Here is a 19,233-nt window from a genome sequence, read left to right as displayed (position 1 = left end):
GTGCACAGTTCTGGTCTCCGTATCCCTGGGTTAGACCACACTGGGAGCACTGTGCACAGTTCTGGTCTCCGTATCCCTGGGTTAGACCACACTTGGAGTACCATGCACAGTTCCAGTCTCCGTATCCCTGGGTTAGACCACACTGGGAGCACTGTGCACAGTTCCGGTCTCCGTATCCCTGGGTTAGACCACACTCGGAGCACTGTGCACAGTTCCGGTCTCCGTATCCCTGGGTGAGACCATACTCGGAGCACTGTGCACTGTTCCGGTCTCTGTATCCCTGGGTTAGACCACACTTGGAGCACTGTGCACAGTTCCGGTCTCCGTAACCCTGGGTTAGACCACACTCGGAGCACTGTGCACAGTTCTGGTCTCCGTATCCCTAGGTTAGACCACACTTGGAGCACTGTGCACAGTTCCGGTCTCCGTATCCCTGGGTTAGACCACACTTGGAGCACTGTGCACAGTTCTGGTCTCCGTATCCCTGGGTTAGACCACACTTGGAGCACTGTGCACAGTTCCGATCTCCGTATCCCTGGGTTAGACCACACTTGGAGCACTGTGCACAGTTCCGGTCTCCGTATCCCTGGGTTAGACCACACTGGGAGCACTGTGCACAGTTCCTGTCTCCGTATCCCCGGGTTAGACCACACTGGGAGCATTGTGCACAGTTCCGGTCTCCGTATCCCTCAGTTAGACCACACATGATGATGTCAATGTTATTCACATTTCCTTGTTGACGAGGCGATTCCAATGGGCTTTGAGGCATGGAGAGACTACCCGTGCTGGGGAACTGTACCCACTGTCTCAGGGCCGTGTGGTGTTAGAAACCACCTGAATGTCTGACGGACAGGACAGCATCGGGGGCTGATCCTATCCCTGTTACTGAGCCTTTTCCTTCCTGGGTTTACGTGCTGTCGTTGGCTGGAGGACGATGGGGACAAGGTGGGTAAGTCGAGGGGATGGGGATAGGGCGGGGGGGGTGTGAAACGGGTACAGATCCTTCACCCAGGGAGGATGGGAGAGCAAGGGGAGTTAGTGCGGACCCCGGGGTGGGCTGTGTGAAGAGAGTGACCCCTCCTGGGGGGTGTTCCCTCCACAGCGTTTCCAATATCTGCTCAGGCTGACAGCAAAGCGCACGCACACACACCCCCCTCCCACCCCCACCCCCGCCGGCCGACACAATTCAGGAACCAGGAGTGAATAGCGGCCACCCAGAGGATACGGAGTCCGACGGGCCTGGGAGGGGCTCCTGTCCAGTGTCATCATGACAGGTCAGATCGATCTGTAAGAAAAAAAGCAAAAAGCATCAGCTCTCCTTACGTTTGATTTCACTGTTCATCACGTTCCCTCAGCGCTGACCCTCCGACAGTGCAGCACTCCATCAGCGCTGACCCTCCGACAGTGCGGCGCTCCCTCAGCACTGACCCTCCCACAGTGCGGCACTCCCTCAGCGCTGACCCTCCGACAGTGCGGCGCTCCCTCAGCACTGACCCTCCGACAGTGCGGCTCTCCCTCAGCGCTGACCCTCCCACAGTGTGGCGCTCCCTCAGCGCTGACCCTCCGACAGTGCGGCTCTCCCTCAGCACTGACCCTCCCACAGTGTGGCGCTCCCTCAGCGCTGACCCTCCGACAGTGCGGCGCTCCCTCAGCGCTGACCCTCCCACAGTGCGGCGCTCCCTCAGCGCTGACCCTCCGACAGTGCGGCGCTCCCTCAGTACTGACCCTCCGACAGTGCGGCTCTCCCTCAGCACTGACCCTCCCACAGTGCGGCGCTCCCTCAGCACTGACCCTCCGACAGTGCGGCGCTCCCTCGGTACTGACCCTGTGACAGTGTGGGGCTCCCTCTGTACTGTTAGGTCTATTACCTGATGCCGTCAGCTCATGAACCCTCTCTCGTGGTACATGGTGGATGTCTGGTGCAGGTTGCGTGTCCTGACCTCTGTGAGCGTGTCCTGGAGACTGTAGCTCCCTCTCCAATGTCCGAGCCTTGCGTGTGATGTTTCCCATTCCCCTTGTCATGCCCCGCACTGCAGTCGGAGGTTCCTGCTGGCCCAGTTTTGTCCGGGGGAACGATTTTCCCAGAACACAGCCAGCTGTGTCTGGTGGAGGGAATGTGCCAATCCCGCTGTCCAGTGTTCGTGTCTGGAAACTGGACCCTGGTGTTAAACAGGGGAAAAAAGATGTATAGCCAGGGGACAGTGTGAACAGCCATTGACATGTCTTAGTAAAACCACACTGGGAGCACTGTGCACAGTTCCAGTCTCCGTATCCCTTGGTTAGACCACACTGGGAGCACTGTGCACAGTTCTGGTCTCTGTATCCCTGGGTTAGACCACACTGGGAGCACTGTGCACAGTTCTGGTCTCCGTATCCCTGGGTTAGACCACACTGGGAGAACTGTGCACAGTTCCAGTCTCTGTATCCCTGGGTTAGACCACACTAGGAGCACTGTGCACAGTTCTGGTCTATACCTCAGTTAGACCACACTTGGAGCACCGTGCACAGTTCTGGTCTCTGTATCCCTGGGTTAGACCACACTTGGAGCACTGTGCACAGTTCTGGTCTCTGTATCCCTGGGTTAGACCACACTCGGAGCACTGTGCACAGTTCCGGTCTCCGTATCCCTGGGTTAGACCACACTCGGAGCACTGTGCACTGTTCCGGTCTCCGTGTCACTGGGTTAGACCACACTCGGAGCACTGTGCACAGTTCCAGTCTCCGTATCCCTGGGTTAGACCACACTTGGAGCACTGTGCACAGTTCTGGTCTCCGTATCCCTGGGTTAGACCACACTCGGAGCACTGTGCACAGTTCCGGTCTCCGTATCCCTGGGTTAGGCCACACTTGGAGCACTGTGCACAGTTCCGGTCTCCGTATCCCTGGGTTAGACCACACTGGGAGCACTGTGCACAGTTCTGGTCTCCGTATCCCTGGGTTAGACCACACTGGGAGCACTGTGCACAGTTCCGATCTCCGTATCCCTGGGTTAGACCACACTCGGAGCACTGTGCACAGTTCCGGTCTCCGTATCCCTGGGTTAGACCACACTGGGAGCACTGTGCACAGTTCCGGTCTCTGTATCCCTGGGTTAGACCACACTGGGAGCACTGTGCACAGTTCCGGTCTCTGTATCCCTGGGTTAGACCACACTGGGAGCACTGTGCACAGTTCTGGTCTCTGTATCCCTGGTTTAGATCACACTCGGAGCACTGTGCACAGTTCCGGTCTCCGTATCCCTGGGTTAGACCACACTCGGAGCACTGTGCACAGTTCTGGTCTCTGTATCCCTGGGTTAGACCACACTGGGAGCACTGTGCACAGTTCCGGTCTCCGTATCCCTGGGTTAGACCACACTCGGAGCACTGTGCACAGTTCCGGTCTCCGTATCCCTGGGTTAGACCACACTGGGAGCACTGTGCACAGTTCCGGTCTCCGTGTCACTGGGTTAGACCACACTTGGAGCACTGTGCACAGTTCCGGTCTCCGTATCCCTGGGTTAGACCACACTGGGAGCACTGTGCACAGTTCCGGTCTCCGTATCCCTGGGTTAGACCACACTGGGAGCACTGTGCACAGTTCCGGTCTCCGTATCCCTGTTTTAGACCACACTGGGAGCACTGTGCACAGTTCCGGTCTCCGTATCCCTGGGTTAGACCACACTGGGAGCACTGTGCACAGTTCCGGTCTCCGTATCCCTGGGTTAGCCCACACTTGGAGCAACGTGCACAGTTCTGGTCTCCGTATCCCAGGGACCATCAATATAAGACAGGTCACTAATAAATCCATTCGGGGGGATTCAGGAGAAACTTCTTTGCCCAGAGAATGGGGAGAAAATGGGACACGCTCCCACAGGGAGTGGGGAGAATGTGAGACTCGCTCCCACGGGGAGCAGGGAGAATGTGGGACTCGCTCCCACGGGGAGCGGGGAGAATGTGGGACTCGCTCCCACGGGGAGAATGTGGGACTCGCTCCCACGGGGAGAATGTGGGACTCGCTCCCGCAGGGAGAATGTGGGACTCGCTCCCGCGGGGAGAATGTGGGACTCGCTCCCGCGGGGAGAATGTGGGACTCGCTCCCGCGGGGAGCGGGGAGAATGTGGGACTCGCTCCCACGGGGAGAATGTGGGACTCGCTCCCACGGGGAGAATGTGGGACTCGCTCCCGCGGGGAGAATGTGGGACTCGCTCCCGCGGGGAGAATGTGGGACTCACTCCCATGGGGAGAATGTGGGACTCGCTCCCACGGGGAGAATGTGGGACTCGCTCCCACGGGGAGAATGTGGGACTCGCTCCCACGGGGAGAATGTGGGACTCGCTCCCGCGGGGAGAATGTGGGACCCGCTCCCGCGGGGAGAATGTGGGACTCGCTCCCGCGGGGAGAATGTGGGACTCGCTCCCGCGGGGGGAATGTGGGACTCGCTCCCGCGGGGAGAATGTGGGACTCGGTCCCACGGGGAGAATGTGGGACTCACTCACGCGGGGAGAATGTGGGACTCGCTCCCGCGGGGTGTGGGGAGAATGTGGGACTCGATCCCACAGGGAGCGGGGAGAATGTGGGACTCGCTCCCACGGGGAGAATGTGGGACTGGCTCCCGCGGGGAGAATGTGGGACTCGCTCCCGCGGGGAGAATGTGGGACTCGCTCCCGCGGGGAGAATGTGGGACTCGCTCCCGCGGGGAGAATGTGGGACTCACTCCCGCGGGGGAGAATGTGGGACTCGCTCCCGCGGCGAGAATGTGGGACTCGCTCCCACGGGGAGAATGTGGGACTCGCTCCCGTGGGGAGAATGTGGGACTCCCTCCCACGGGGAGAATGTGGGACTCGCTCCCGCGGGGAGAATGTGGGACTCGCTCCCGCGGGGAGAATGTGGGACTCGCTCCCGCGGGGAGAATGTGGGACTGGCTCCCGCGGGGAGCGGGGAGAATGTGGGACTCGCTCCCACGGGGAGAATGTGGGACTCGCTCCCGCGGGGAGAATGTGGGTCTCGCTCCCACGGGGAGAATGTGGGACTCGCTCCCGCGGGGAGAATGTGGGACTCGCTCCCACGGGGAGACCGTTGGACTCGCTCCCGCGGGGAGAATGTGGGACTCGCTCCCACGGGGAGAATGTGGGACTCGCTCCCACGGGGAGAAAGTGGGACTCGCTCCCACGGGGAGAATGTGGGACTCGCTCCCACGGGGAGAATGTGGGACTCGCTCCCACGGGGAGAATGTGGGACTCGCTCCCGCGGGGAGAATGTGGGACTCGCTCCCGCGGGGAGAAGGTGGGACTCGCTCCCGCGGGGAGAATGTGGGACTCGCTCCCGCGGGGAGAATGTGGGACTCGCTCCCACGGGGAGAATGTGGGACTCGCTCCCGTGGGGAGAATGTGGGACTCGCTCCCGCGGGGAGAATGTGGGACTCGCTCCCGCGGGGAGAATGTGGGACTCGCTCCCGCGGGGAGAATGTGGGACTCGCTCCCGCGGGGAGAATGTGGGACTCACTCCCACGGGGAGAATGTGGGACTCGCTCCCGCGGGGAGAATCTGGGACTCGCTCCCGCGGCGAGAATGTGGGACTCGCTCCCACGGGGAGAATGTGGGACTCGCTCCCGCGGGGAGAATCTGGGACTCGCTCCCGCGGGGAGAATGTGGGACTCGCTCCCACGGGGAGAATGTTGGACTGGCTCCCGCGGGGAGAATGTGGGACTCGCTCCCGCGGGGAGAATGTGGGACTCGCTCCCGCGGGGAGAATCTGGGACTCGCTCCCGCGGGGAGAATGTGGGACTCGCTCCCACGGGGAGAATGTTGGACTGGCTCCCGCGGGGAGAATCTGGGACTCGCTCCCGCGGGGAGAATGTGGGACTCGCTCCCGCGGGGAGAATGTGGACTCGCTCCCGCGGGCAGAATGGGGGACTCGCTCCCGCGGGGAGAATGTGGGACTCGCTCCCGCGGGGAGAAGGTGGGACTCGCTCCCGCGGGGAGAATGTGAGACTCGCTCCCGCGGGCAGAATGTGGGACTCGCTCCCGCGGGGAGCGGGAGAATGTGGGACTCGCTCCCGCGGGGAGAATGTGGGACTCGCTCCCGCGGGGAGAATGTGGGACTCGCTCCCGCGGGGAGAATGTGGGACTCGCTCCCACGGGGAGAATGTGGGACTCGCTCCCGCGGGGAGAATGTGGGACTCGCTCCCGCGGGGAGAATGTGGGACTCGCTCCCGCGGGGGAGAATGTGGGACTCGCTCCCGCGGGGAGAATGTGGGACTGGCTCCCGCGGGGAGAATGTGGGACTCGCTCCCGCGGGGAGAATGTGGGACTCGCTCCCGCGGGGGAGAATGTGGGACTCGCTCCCACGGGGAGAATGTGGGACTCGCTCCCACGGGGAGAATGTGGGACTCGCTCCCACGGGGAGAATGTGGGACTCGCTCCTGCGGGGAGAATGTGGGACTCGCTCCCGCGGGGAGAATGTGGGACTCGCTCCCGCGGGGAGAATGTGGGACTCGCTCCTGCGGGGAGAATGTGGGACTCGCTCCCACGGGGAGAATGTGGGACTCGCTCCCGCGGGGAGAATGTGGGACTCGCTCCCGCGGGGAGTGGGGAGAATGTGGGACTCGCTCCCGCGGGGAGTGGGGAGAATGTGGGACTCGCTCCCGCGGGGAGTGGGGAGAATGTGGGACTCGCTCCCGCGGGGAGTGGGGAGAATGTGGGACTCGCTCCCGCGGGGAGTGGGGAGAATGTGGGACTCGCTCCCACGGGGAGAATGTGGGACTCGCTCCCGCGGGGAGAATGTGGGACTCGCTCCCACGGGGAGAATGTGGGACTCGCTCCCACGGGGAGAATGTGGGACTCGCTCCCACGGGGAGAATGTTGGACTGGCTCCCGCGGGGAGAATCTGGGACTCGCTCCCGCGGGGAGAATCTGGGACTGGCTCCCGCGGGGTGAATGTGAGACTCGCTCCCGCGGGCAGAATGTGGGACTCGCTCCCGCGGGGAGAATGTGGGACTCGCTCCCGCGGGGAGAAGGTGGGACTCGCTCCCGCGGGGAGAATGTGAGACTCGCTCCCGCGGGCAGAATGTGGGACTCGCTCCCGCGGGGAGCGGGGAGAATGTGGGACTCGCTCCCGCGGGGAGAATGTGGGACTCGCTCCCGCGGGGAGAATGTGGGACTCGCTCCCGCGGGGAGAATGTGGGACTCGCTCCCACGGGGAGAATGTGGGACTCGCTCCCGCGGGGAGAATGTGGGACTCGCTCCCGCGGGGAGAATGTGGGACTCGCTCCCGCGGGGAGAATGTGGGACTCGCTCCCGTGGGGAGAATGTGGGACTCGCTCCCGCGGGGAGCGGGGAGAATGTGGGACTCGCTCCCACGGGGAGAATGTGGGACTCGCTCCCACGGGGAGAATGTGGGACTCGCTCCCACGGGGAGAATGTGGGACTCGCTCCTGCGGGGAGAATGTGGGACTCGCTCCCGCGGGGAGAATGTGGGACTCGCTCCCGCGGGGAGAATGTGGGACTCGCTCCTGCGGGGAGAATGTGGGACTCGCTCCCGCGGGGAGAATGTGGGACTCGCTCCCGCGGGGAGAATGTGGGACTCGCTCCCGCGGGGAGTGGGGAGAATGTGGGACTCGCTCCCGCGGGGAGTGGGGAGAATGTGGGACTCGCTCCCGCGGGGAGTGGGGAGAATGTGGGACTCGCTCCCGCGGGGAGTGGGGAGAATGTGGGACTCGCTCCCGCGGGGAGTGGGGAGAATGTGGGACTCGCTCCCACGGGGAGAATGTGGGACTCGCTCCCGCGGGGAGAATGTGGGACTCGCTCCCGCGGGGAGTGGGGAGAATGTGGGACTCGCTCCCGCGGGGAGAATGTGGGACTCGCTCCCACGGGGAGAATGTGGGACTCGCTCCCGCGGGGAGAATGTGGGACTCGCTCCCACGGGGAGAATGTGGGACTCGCTCCCGCGGGGAGAATGTGGGACTCGCTCCCGCGGGGAGTGGGGAGAATGTGGGACTCGCTCCCGCGGGGAGTGGGGAGAATGTGGGACTCGCTCCCGCGGGGAGTGGGGAGAATGTGGGACTCGCTCCCGCGGGGAGTGGGGAGAATGTGGGACTCGCTCCCGCGGGGAGAATGTGGGACTCGCTCCCACGGGGAGAATGTGGGACTCGCTCCCGCGGGGAGAAGGTGGGACTCGCTCCCACGGGGAGAATGTGGGACTCGCTCCCGCGGGGAGCGGGGAGAATGTGGGACTCGCTCCCACGGGGAGTGGGGAGAACGCGGGACTCTCTCCCGCGGGGAGAATGTGGGACTGGCTCCCGCGGGGGAGAAGGTGGGACTCGCTCCCACGGGGAGAAGGTGGGACTCGCTCCCGCGGGGAGAATGTGGGACTCGCTCCCGCGGGGGAGAAGGTGGGACTCGCTCCCACGGGGAGAATGTGGGACTCGCTCCCGCGGGGAGAATGTGGGACTCGCTCCCGCGGGGAGAATGTGGGACTCGCTCCCGCGGGGAGAATGTGGGACTCGCTCCCGCGGGGAGAATGTGGGACTCGCTCCCGCGGGGAGAATGTGGGACTCGCTCCCGCGGGGAGAATGTGGGACTCGCTCCCGCGGGGAGAATGTGGGACTCGCTCCCGCGGGGAGAATGTGGGACTCGCTCCCGCGGGGAGAATGTGGGACTCGCTCCCGCGGGGAGAATGTGGGACTCGCTCCCGCGGGGAGAATGTGGGACTCGCTCCCACGGGAGGGGGAGAATGTGGGATTCGCTCCCGCGGGGAGAATGTGGGACTCGCTCCCGCGGGGAGAATGTGGGACTCGCTCCCGCGGGGAGAATGTGGGACTCGCTCCCGCGGGGAGCGGGGAGAATGTGGGACTCGCTCCCACGGGGAGAGGGGAGAATGTGGGACTCGCTCCCGCGGGTAGCGGGGAGAATGTGGGACTCGCTCCCGCGGGGAGAATGTGGGACTCGCTCCCGCGGGGAGAATGTGGGACTCGCTCCCGCGGGGAGAATGTGGGACTCGCTCCCACGGGGAGAATGTGGGACTCACTCCCGCGGGGAGCGGGGAGAATGTGGGACTCGCTCCCGCGGGGAGCGGGGAGAATGTGGGACTCGCTCCCACGGGGAGAATGTGGGACTCGCTCCCGCGGGCAGAATGTGGGACTCGCTCCCACGGGGAGAATGTGGGACTCGCTCCCACGGGGAGAAGGTGGGACTCGCTCCCGCGGGGAGAATGTGGGACTCGCTCCCGCGGGGAGAATGTGGGACTCGCTCCCGCGGGGAGCGGGGAGAATGTGGGACTCGCTCTCGCGGGGAGAATGTGGGACTCGCTCCCACGGGGAGAATGTGGGACTCGCTCCCACGGGGAGAATGTGGGACTCGCTCCCACGGGGAGAATGTGGGACTCGCTCTCGCGGGGAGAATGTGGGACTCGCTCCCACGGGGAGAATGTGGGACTCGCTCCCACGGGGAGAATGTGGGACTGGCTCCCGCGGGGAGAATGTGGGTCTCGCTCCCACGGGGAGAATGTGGGACTGGCTCCCGCGGGGGAGAATGTGGGACTGGCTCCCGCGGGGAGAATGTGGGACTCGCTCCCGCGGGGAGAAGGTGGGACTCGCTCCCGCGGGGAGAATGTGGGACTCGCTCCCGCGGGGAGAATGTGGGACTCGCTCCCACGGGGAGAATGTGGGACTCGCTCCCGCGGGGAGAATGTGGGACTCGCTCCCACGGGGAGAATGTGGGACTCGCTCCCGCGGGGAGTGGGGAGAATGTGGGACTCGCTCCCACGAGGAGAATGTGGGACTCGATCCCGCGGGGAGAATGTGGGACTCGCTCCCACGGGGAGAATGTTGGACTGGCTCCCGCGGGGAGAATGTGGGACTCGCTCCCGCGGGGAGAATGTGGGACTCGCTCCCGCGGGGAGAATGTGGGACTCGCTCCCGCGGGGAGAATGTTGGACTCGCTCCCACGGGGAGAATGTGGGACTCGCTCCCGCGGGGAGAATGTGGGACTCGCTCCCACGGGGAGAATGTGGGACTCGCTCCCGCGGGGAGAATGTGGGACTCGCTCCCGCGGGGAGAATGTGGGACTCGCTCCCGCGGGGAGAATGTGGGACTCGCTCCCGCGGGGAGAAGGTGGGACTCGCTCCCACAGGGAGAATGTGGGACTCGCTCCCGCGGGGAGCGGGGAGAATGTGGGACTCGCTCCTGCGGGGAGAATGTGGGACTCGCTCCCGCGGGGAGAATGTGGGACTCGCTCCCGCGGGGAGAATGTGGGACTCGCTCCCGCGGGGAGAAGGTGGGACTCGCTCCCGCGGGTAGAATGTGGGACTCGCTCCCGCGGGGAGAATGTGGGACTCGCTCCCGCGGGGAGAATGTGGGACTCGCTCCCGCGGGGAGAATGTGGGACTCGCTCCCGCGGGGAGAATGTGGGACTCGCTCCCGCGGGGAGAATGTGGGACTCGCTCCCGCGGGGAGAATGTGGGACTCGCTCCCGCGGGGAGCGGGGAGAATGTGGGACTCGCTCCCGCGGGGAGAATGTGGGACTCGCTCCCGCGGGGAGAATGTGGGACTCGCTCCCGCGGGGAGAATGTGGGACTCGCTCCCGCGGGGAGAATGTGGGACTCGCTCCCGCGGGGAGAATGTGGGACTCGCTCCCGCGGGGAGAATGTGGGACTCGCTCCCGCGGGGAGAATGTGGGACTCGCTCCCGCGGGGAGAATGTGGGACTCGCTCCCGCGGGGAGAATGTGGGACTCGCTCCCGCGGGGAGAATGTGGGACTCGCTCCCACGGGGAGAATGTGGGACTCGCTCCCGCGGGGAGAATGTGGGACTCGCTCCCACGGGGAGAATGTGGGACTCGCTCCGGCGGGGAGAATGTGGGACTCGCTCCCGCGGGGAGAATGTGGGACTCGCTCCCGCGGGGAGAAGGTGGGACTCGCTCCCGCGGGGAGAATGTGGGACTCGCTCCCGCGGGGAGAATGTGGGACTCGCTCCCGCGGGGAGAATGTGGGACTCGCTCCCACGGGGAGAATGTGGGACTCGCTCCCACGGGGAGAATGTGGGACTCGCTCCCGCGGGGAGAAGGTGGGACTCGCTCCCACGGGGAGAATGTGGGACTCGCTCCCGCGGGGAGAAGGTGGGAATCGCTCCCACGGGGAGAATGTGGGACTGGCTCCCGCGGGGGAGAAGGTGGGACTCGCTCCCACGGGGAGTGGGGAGAACGCGGGACTCTCTCCCGCGGGGAGAATGTGGGACTGGCTCCCGCGGGGGAGAAGGTGGGACTCGCTCCCACGGGGAGAATGTGGGACTCGCTCCCGCGGGGAGAAGGTGGGAATCGCTCCCGCGGGGAGAAGGTGGGACTCGCTCCCGCGGGGAGAATGTGGGACTCGCTCCCGCGGGGAGAAGGTGGGACTCGCTCCCGCGGGGAGAATGTGGGACTGGCTCCCGCGGGGGAGAAGGTGGGACTCGCTCCCACGGGGAGAAGGTGGGACTCGCTCCCGCGGGGAGAATGTGGGTCTGGCTCCCGCGGGGAGAATGTGGGACTCGCTCCCGCGGGGAGAATGTGGGACTCGCTCCCGCGGGGGAGAATGTGGGACTCGCTCCCGCGGGGAGAATGTGGGACTCGCTCCCGCGGGGAGAATGTGGGACTCGCTCCCGCGGGGAGAATGTGGGACTCGCTCCCACGGGGAGAATGTGGGACTCGCTCCCGCGGGGAGTGGGGAGAATGTGGGACTCGCTCCCACGGGGAGAATGTGGGACTCGCTCCCGCGGGGAGAATGTGGGACTCGCTCCCGCGGGGAGAATGTGGGACTCGCTCCCACGGGGAGAATGTGGGACTCGCTCCCGCGGGGAGAATGTGGGACTCGCTCCCGCGGGGAGAATGTGGGACTCGCTCCCGCGGGGAGAAGGTGGGACTCGCACCCGCGGGGAGAAGGTGGGACTCGCTCCCATGGGGAGCGGGCAGAATGTGGGACTCGCTCCCACGGGGAGAATGTGGGACTCGCTCCCACGGGGAGAATGTGGGACTCGCTCCCACGGGGAGAATGTGGGACTCGCTCCCGCGGGGAGTGGGGAGAATGTGGGACTCGCTCCCGCGGGGAGAATGTGGGACTCGCTCCCACGGGGAGAATGTGGGACTCGCTCCCGCGGGGAGAATGTGGGACTCGCTCCCGCGGGGAGAATGTGGGACTCGCTCCCGCGGGGAGAATGTGGGTCTCGCTCCCACGGGGAGAATGTGGGACTCGCTCCCGCGGGGAGAATGTGGGACTCGCTCCCACGGGGAGACCGTTGGACTCGCTCCCGCGGGGAGAATGTGGGACTCGCTCCCACGGGGAGAATGTGGGACTCGCTCCCACGGGGAGAAAGTGGGACTCGCTCCCACGGGGAGAATGTGGGACTCGCTCCCACGGGGAGAATGTGGGACTCGCTCCCACGGGGAGAATGTGGGACTCGCTCCCGCGGGGAGAATGTGGGACTCGCTCCCGCGGGGAGAAGGTGGGACTCGCTCCCGCGGGGAGAATGTGGGACTCGCTCCCGCGGGGAGAATGTGGGACTCGCTCCCACGGGGAGAATGTGGGACTCGCTCCCGTGGGGAGAATGTGGGACTCGCTCCCGCGGGGAGAATGTGGGACTCGCTCCCGCGGGGAGAATGTGGGACTCGCTCCCGCGGGGAGAATGTGGGACTCGCTCCCGCGGGGAGAATGTGGGACTCACTCCCACGGGGAGAATGTGGGACTCGCTCCCGCGGGGAGAATGTGGGACTCGCTCCCGCGGCGAGAATGTGGGACTCGCTCCCACGGGGAGAATGTGGGACTCGCTCCCGCGGGGAGAATCTGGGACTCGCTCCCGCGGGGAGAATGTGGGACTCGCTCCCACGGGGAGAATGTTGGACTGGCTCCCGCGGGGAGAATGTGGGACTCGCTCCCGCGGGGAGAATGTGGGACTCGCTCCCGCGGGGAGAATGTGGGACTCGCTCCCACGGGGAGAATGTGGGACTCGCTCCCGCGGGCAGAATGTGGGACTCGCTCCCACGGGGAGAATGTGGGACTCGCTCCCACAGGGAGAATGTGGGACTCGCTCCCGCGGGGAGAATGTGGGACTCGCTCCCGCGGGGAGAATGTGGGACTCGCTCCCGCGGGGAGAATGTGGGACTCGCTCCCGCGGGGAGAGGGGAGAATGTGGGACTCGCTCCCGCGGGGAGCGGGGAGAATGTGGGACTCGCTCTCGCTCCCGCGGGGAGAATGTGGGACTCGCTCCCGCGGGGAGCGGGGAGAATGTGGGACTCGCTCCCGTGGGGAGAATGTGGGACTCGCTCCCGCGGGGAGGGGGGAGAATGTGGGACTCGCTCCCGCGGGGAGAAGGTGGGACTCGCTCCTGCGGGGAGAATGTGGGACTCGCTCCCACGGGGAGAATGTGGTACTCGCTCCCGCGGGGAGAATGTGGGACTCGCTCACACCGGGAGAATGTGGGACTCGCTCCCGCGGGGAGAATGTGGGACTCGCTCCCGCGGGGAGAATGTGGGACTCGCTCCCGCGGGGAGAATGTGGGACTGGCTCCCGCGGGGAGAATGTGGGACTGGCTCCCGCGGGGAGAATGTGGGACTCGCTCCCGTGGGGAGAATGTGGGACTCGCTCCCGTGGGGAGAATGTGGGACTCGCTCCCGCGGGGAGGGGGGAGAATGTGGGACTCGCTCCCGCGGGGAGAAGGTGGGACTCGCTCCTGCGGGGAGAATGTGGGACTCGCTCCCACAGGGAGAATGTGGTACTCGCTCCCGCGGGGAGAATGTGGGACTCGCTCCCACAGGGAGAATGTGGGACTCGCTCCCGCGGGGAGAATGTGGGACTGGCTCCCGCGGGGAGAATGTGGGACTCGCTCCCGTGGGGAGAATGTGGGACTCGCTCCTGTGGGGAGAATGTGGGACTCACTCCCACGGGGAGAATGTGGGACTCGCTCCCGCGGGGAGAATGTGGGACTCGCTCCCGCGGGGAGAATGTGGGACTCGCTCCTGCGGGGAGAATGTGGGACTCGCTCCCGTGGGGAGAATGTGGGACTCGCTCCTGCGGGGAGAATGTTGGACTCGCTCCCGCGGGGAGTGGGGAGAATGTGGGACTCGCTCCCACGGGGAGAATGTGTGACTCGCTTCCGCGGGGAGTGGGGAGAATGTGGGACTCGCTCCTGCGGGGAGAATGTGGGACTCACTCCCACGGGGAGAATGTGGGACTCCCTCCCACGGGGAGAATGTGGGACTCGCTCCCACGGGGAGAATGTGGGACTCGCTCCCACGGGGAGCGGGGAGAATGTGGGACTCGCTCCCGCGGGGAGAATGTGGGACTCGCTCCCACGGGGGTGAATGTGGGACTCGCTCCCGCGGGGAGAATGTGGGACTCGCTCCCACGGGGAGAATGTGGGACTCGCTCCCACGGGGAGTGGGGAGAATGTGGGTCTCACTCCCACAGGGAGCGGGGAGAATGTGGGACTCGCTCCCACAGGGAGTGGGGAGAATGTGGGACTCGCTCCCACAGGGAGCAGGGAGAATGTGGGACTCGCTCCTGCGGGGAGAATGTTGGACTCGCTCCCGCGGGGAGTGGGGAGAATGTGGGACTCGCTCCCACGGGGAGAATGTGTGACTCGCTTCCGCGGGGAGTGGGGAGAATGTGGGACTCGCTCCTGCGGGGAGAATGTGGGACTCGCTCCCGCGGGGAGAATGTGGGACTCGCTCCCACGGGGAGAATGTGGGACTCGCTCCCACGGGGAGTGGGGAGAATGTGGGACTCGCTCCCACAGGGAGCAGGGAGAATGTGGGACTCACTCCCACGGGGAGAATGTGGGACTCACTCCCACGGGGAGAATGTGGGACTCGCTCCCGCGGGGAGAATGTGGGACTCGCTCCCGCGGGGAGCGGGGAGAATGTGGGACTCACTCCCACGGGGAGAATGTGGGACTCGCTCCCGCGGGGAGAATGTGGGACTGGCTCCCACAGCGGGTGGTCGAGGTGAATAGCGTCGATGTATTGAAGTGGGGGGGGAAGCTGGACAAACACACGAGGGAGAGAAATAGACGGATATGGTGATGGCGGGGGGGAGATGATGTGGCAGGGGGCTGCACGATATTTGCATGGAGCAGAAGCACCAGCACAGAGCAGGTGGCCTGATTCTGTACTTTTGGGAGGTGGTTTGGGATTAAAGGATTTGGGGGTAGGAGAGATAACAGCAAATCTGATTTGAACCTGTTAATACTCAGCCCACTGAAAGCAGAATTAGATTAAGCTGATCTCTCTGGCCTGGGATGTGCCTGGATATTCAGACAGAGCATGATGCGTTCGGACTTACCAATGAAGCAGTGAGATGCCAGAGCCTCTGACAGGCTTTCATCCGAGGTTATGTCATATTTCGCAGCTGAATCCTCAATCTGCAAGAGAGAGCGCTCGATTTAACACCACGCAGCAGCTTTACTCAGGCAGTAACCAAACACCCGACCCCCAGCCCCGAGTCAGAAGGAACACATTCCCAGCTCTGCAATTAAACTGTAGGATGACACCCCCCCGATGAGTACTGAGGGAGCGCCGCGCTGTCGGAGGGTCAGTGCTGAGGGAGGACTGCGCTGTCGGAGGGTCAGTACTGAGGGAGAGCCGCACTGTTGGAGGGTCATGCTGAGGGAGAGGGTCAGCGCTGAGGGAGTGCCGCACTGTCGGAGGGTCAGTGCTGAGGGAGCGCCACACTGTCGGAGGGTCAGTGCTGAGGGAGAGGGTCAGCACTGAGGGAGTGCCGCACTGTCAGAGGGTCAGTGCTGAGAGAGGGCCACACTGTCGGAGGGTCAGCACTGAAGGAGAGGGTCAGCGCTGAGGGAGCGCCGAACTGTTGGAGTGTCAGCGCTGAGGGAGTGCCGCACTGTCGGAGGGTCAGTGCTGAGGGAGAGGGTCAGCACTGAGGGAGAGCCGCACTGTCGGAGGGTCAGTGCTGAGGGAGCACCGCACTGTCGGAGGCTCAGTGCTGAGGGAGCGCTGCACTGTCGGAGGGTCAGTGCTGAGCGAGAGCCACACTGTCAGAGGGTCAGGGCTGAGGGAGTGCCGCACTGTCAGAGGGTCAGTATCGAGTGAGCGCCGCACTGTCGGACAGTCAGCGCTGAGGGAGCACCGCACTGTCGGAGGGTCAGTGTTGAGGGAGCGCCGCACTGTCGGAGGGTCAGTGCTGAGGGAGTGCCGCACTGTCAGGGGGTCTTGGCTGAGGGAGAGCCGCACTGTGGGAGGGTCAGTGCTGAGGGAGCGCCGCACTGTGGGAGGGTCAGTGCTGAGGGAGTGCCGCACTGTCAGAGGGTCAGGGCTGAGGGAGAGCTGCACTGTCGGAGGGTCAGCGCTGAGGGAGTGCCGCACTGTCGGAGGGTCAGCGCTGAGAGAGCGCCGCACTGTCGGAGGGTCAGTGCTGAGGGAGTGCCGCACTGTCGGAGGGTCAGTGTTGAGGGAGCGCTGCACTGTCGGAGGGTCAGTGCTGAGGGAGCACCGCACTGTCGGAGGGTCAGTGTTGAGGGAGCGCTGCACTGTCGGAGGGTCAGTGCTGAGGGAGTGCCGCACTGTCGGAGGGTCAGCGCTGAGGGAGAGCCACACTGTCGGAGGGTCAGTGCTTAGGGAGCGCCGCACTGTCAGAGGGTCTTGGCTGAGGGAGCGCCGCGCTGTCGGAGGGTCAGTGCTGAGGGAGCGCCGCACTGTCGGAGGGTCAGCGCTGAGGGAGAGCCACACTGTCGGAGGGTCAGTGATGAGGGAGCGCCGCACTGTCGGAGGGTCAGTGCTGAAGGAGCGCAGCACTGTCGGAGGGTCAGTGCTGAGGGAGAGCCGCACTGTCGACGGTCAGCGCTGAGGGAGCACCGCACTGTCGGAGGGTCAGTGCTGAGGGAGCGCCGCACTGTCGGAGGGTCAGCGCTGAGGGAGAGCCACACTGTCGGAGGGTCAGCGCTGAGGGAGAGCCACACTGTCGGAGGGTCAGCGCTGAGGGAGAGCCACACTGTCGGAGGGTCAGTGCTGAGGGAGCGCCGCACTGTCGGAGGGTCAGTGCTGAGGGAGAGCTCTAACTGATATTTCTGATGTTAGTCACTGGATGGTGCGAGCTGGGTGTACGAGCTCTCGGCGACTTCCAGGTGAACCTGTTCAGGATTCTTTCCCACAGGCAGCACCCTAAAACCTTCAAGGGGGAGGCCCCAGGTTTGGATGTGCCTCTGCCGATCAGCATGGCGACAGCGCTCCATTCGTGAGCAATGCCACAGGTGCTTTGTTCTGCTCAGGAGTGACGGGTGGTGTCACCTTGTCCAAATGATGAATGTCTTCACTGGAGCGGAGGTGGCTGATGATCTGCGCCCTCGAGCTGTCCTGTGGTTTTGCGATGAGGTTCCGCTGACTGACCAACCCATTGCCCTGGACGCCCTCTGTGTGACCGCTCGCTTGGTGCTCTGCTGTCCGGTGGTACAGGCTCCAGGCACTGGTCAGTGAAGGCTCCTTCCCCTCGAGCCTAAGGGCACAGCAGAAACACAAACAGATGAACAGATAATCACCCAGTGTCACATCCATCAGACTAGCTAGTTTATAGTCTCAACTCCCGCTTCCATCGGCTCTCAGCTGCGCTCGTCGGCAGCTGGAACCCTCGCTTGTGCCTCTGGGACATCCAGACACGCCTGTTCCAACTCGTTCCCGGCCTCCCACCCTTTGTATACCCTCCACAAGCCTCAGCTCATCCCAGACTCTGCTGCTCCCGTGTCCGAACTCACACCAAGTCCGGTTCACCCATCACCCCCTGTACTCGCTGACACACACCGGCTCCCAGTCAAACAACAGCTCCACTTTATCATTCACACCCTCCTCTTCAAATATTTCCAGGATCTCCTCGTGCCCCCTCCCTATCTCTGTAACCTCCTCCAGCCCCTACACCCCTCCCTATCTCTGTAACCTTCTCCAGCCCCTACACCCCTCCCTATCTCTGTAACCTCCTCCAGCCCCTACAACCCTCCCCATCTCTGTAACCTCCTCCAGCAATTACACCCCTCCCTATTTCTGTAACCTCCTCCAGCCCTTACACCCCTCCCTATCTCTGTAACCTCCTCCAGCCCTTACACCCCTCCCTATCTCTGTAACCTCCACCAGTCCCTACAACACTCCCTATCTCTGTAACCTCCTACAGCCCCTACACCCCAATCAATCTCTGTAACCTCCTCAAGCGCCTACAACCCTCCCTACCTCTGTAAACTGTCTCATACCTTGCACCCCTCGCAATCTCTGTAAGCTCCTCCAGTCCCCTACAACCCTCCTTATCTCTGTAACATCCACCAGCCCAAACAAACCTCACTATCTCTGTAACCTCCTCGAGTCCCCTACAACCCTCCCTATCCATATAACATCCTCCAGCCCCTACACCTCTCCCTATCTCAGTAATATCCTCCAACCCCTAGTACCCTCCCTATGTCTGTAACCACCTCCAGCTCCAACACCCCTCCCTATCACTGTAACCTCCTCCAGCCCCAACACCCCTCCCTATCTCTATAAACTCCTGCAGCATCTACAACCTTCCCTATCTCTGTAACCTCCTCCAGCACCTACACCACTCCCTATCTCTGTAACCTCCTCAGCCCCTACACCACTCCCTATCTCTGTAACCTCCTCCAGCACCTACACCACTCCCTATCTCTGTAACTTCCACCAGACCCTACAAACCTTCCTATCTCTGTTACCTCCTCCATCCCCTACAACCTTCCATATATCTGTAACCACCTCCAGACCCTACACCCCTCCCTATCTCTGTAACCTCCTACAGGCCCTACAACACTCCTTATCTCTGCAACCTCCACTAGAACCTACTAGCCTCCCTATTTCTGTAACATCCACCAGACCCTGCAACCCTCCCTATCTCTGTAACCTCCTCCAGCCCCTACACCCCTCCCTATCTCTGTAACCTCCTCCAGCCCTACAACCCTCCCTATCACTGTAACCTCCTCCAGCCCCTACAACCCTCCCTATCTCTGTAACCTCCTCCAGTCCTACAACCCTCCCTATCTCTGTTACCTCCTCCAGCCCCTACAACCCTCCCCATCTCTGTAACCTCCTCCAACGACTACAATCCTCCCTATCTCTGTAACCTCCACCAGACCCTACAACACTCCCTATCTCTGTAAGCTCCTTCAGCCCCTACACCCCTCCCTATCTTTGTAAACTCCTCCAGTCCCTACAACCCTCCCCATCTCTGAAACCTCCACCAGCCCCTACACCGCTCCCTATGTCTGTAACCTCCTCCAGCCCCTACAA

General features: G+C 63.7%; 1 protein-coding gene across 1 annotated transcript in view; it reads right to left on the bottom strand.

The window, feature by feature from the left end:
* Positions 1-1,171: 1,171 nt before the first annotated feature.
* The window catches only part of LOC121275093 (nck-associated protein 5-like), a 31,508-nt gene continuing 13,446 nt past the window's right edge, over positions 1,172-19,233 (bottom strand). The window contains exons 2-5 of the mRNA XM_041182507.1: positions 17,245-17,449; positions 15,284-15,362; positions 1,869-2,159; positions 1,172-1,285 (exon numbers count right to left, since the gene is read on the bottom strand). Of these exons, the coding sequence (XP_041038441.1) occupies positions 1,266-1,285; positions 1,869-2,159; positions 15,284-15,362; positions 17,245-17,449 (595 nt within the window). The 3' untranslated portion in view covers positions 1,172-1,265. The remainder of the gene's footprint in view (positions 1,286-1,868; positions 2,160-15,283; positions 15,363-17,244; positions 17,450-19,233) is intronic.

This window comes from Carcharodon carcharias (assembly GCF_017639515.1).
Source record: "Carcharodon carcharias isolate sCarCar2 chromosome X unlocalized genomic scaffold, sCarCar2.pri SUPER_X_unloc_2, whole genome shotgun sequence".
In the NCBI taxonomy this organism is placed as follows: Eukaryota; Metazoa; Chordata; class Chondrichthyes; order Lamniformes; family Lamnidae; genus Carcharodon; species Carcharodon carcharias.
Note: the sequence above shows the minus strand (reverse complement) of the source record. Positions and strands in the feature narration are given on the sequence as shown.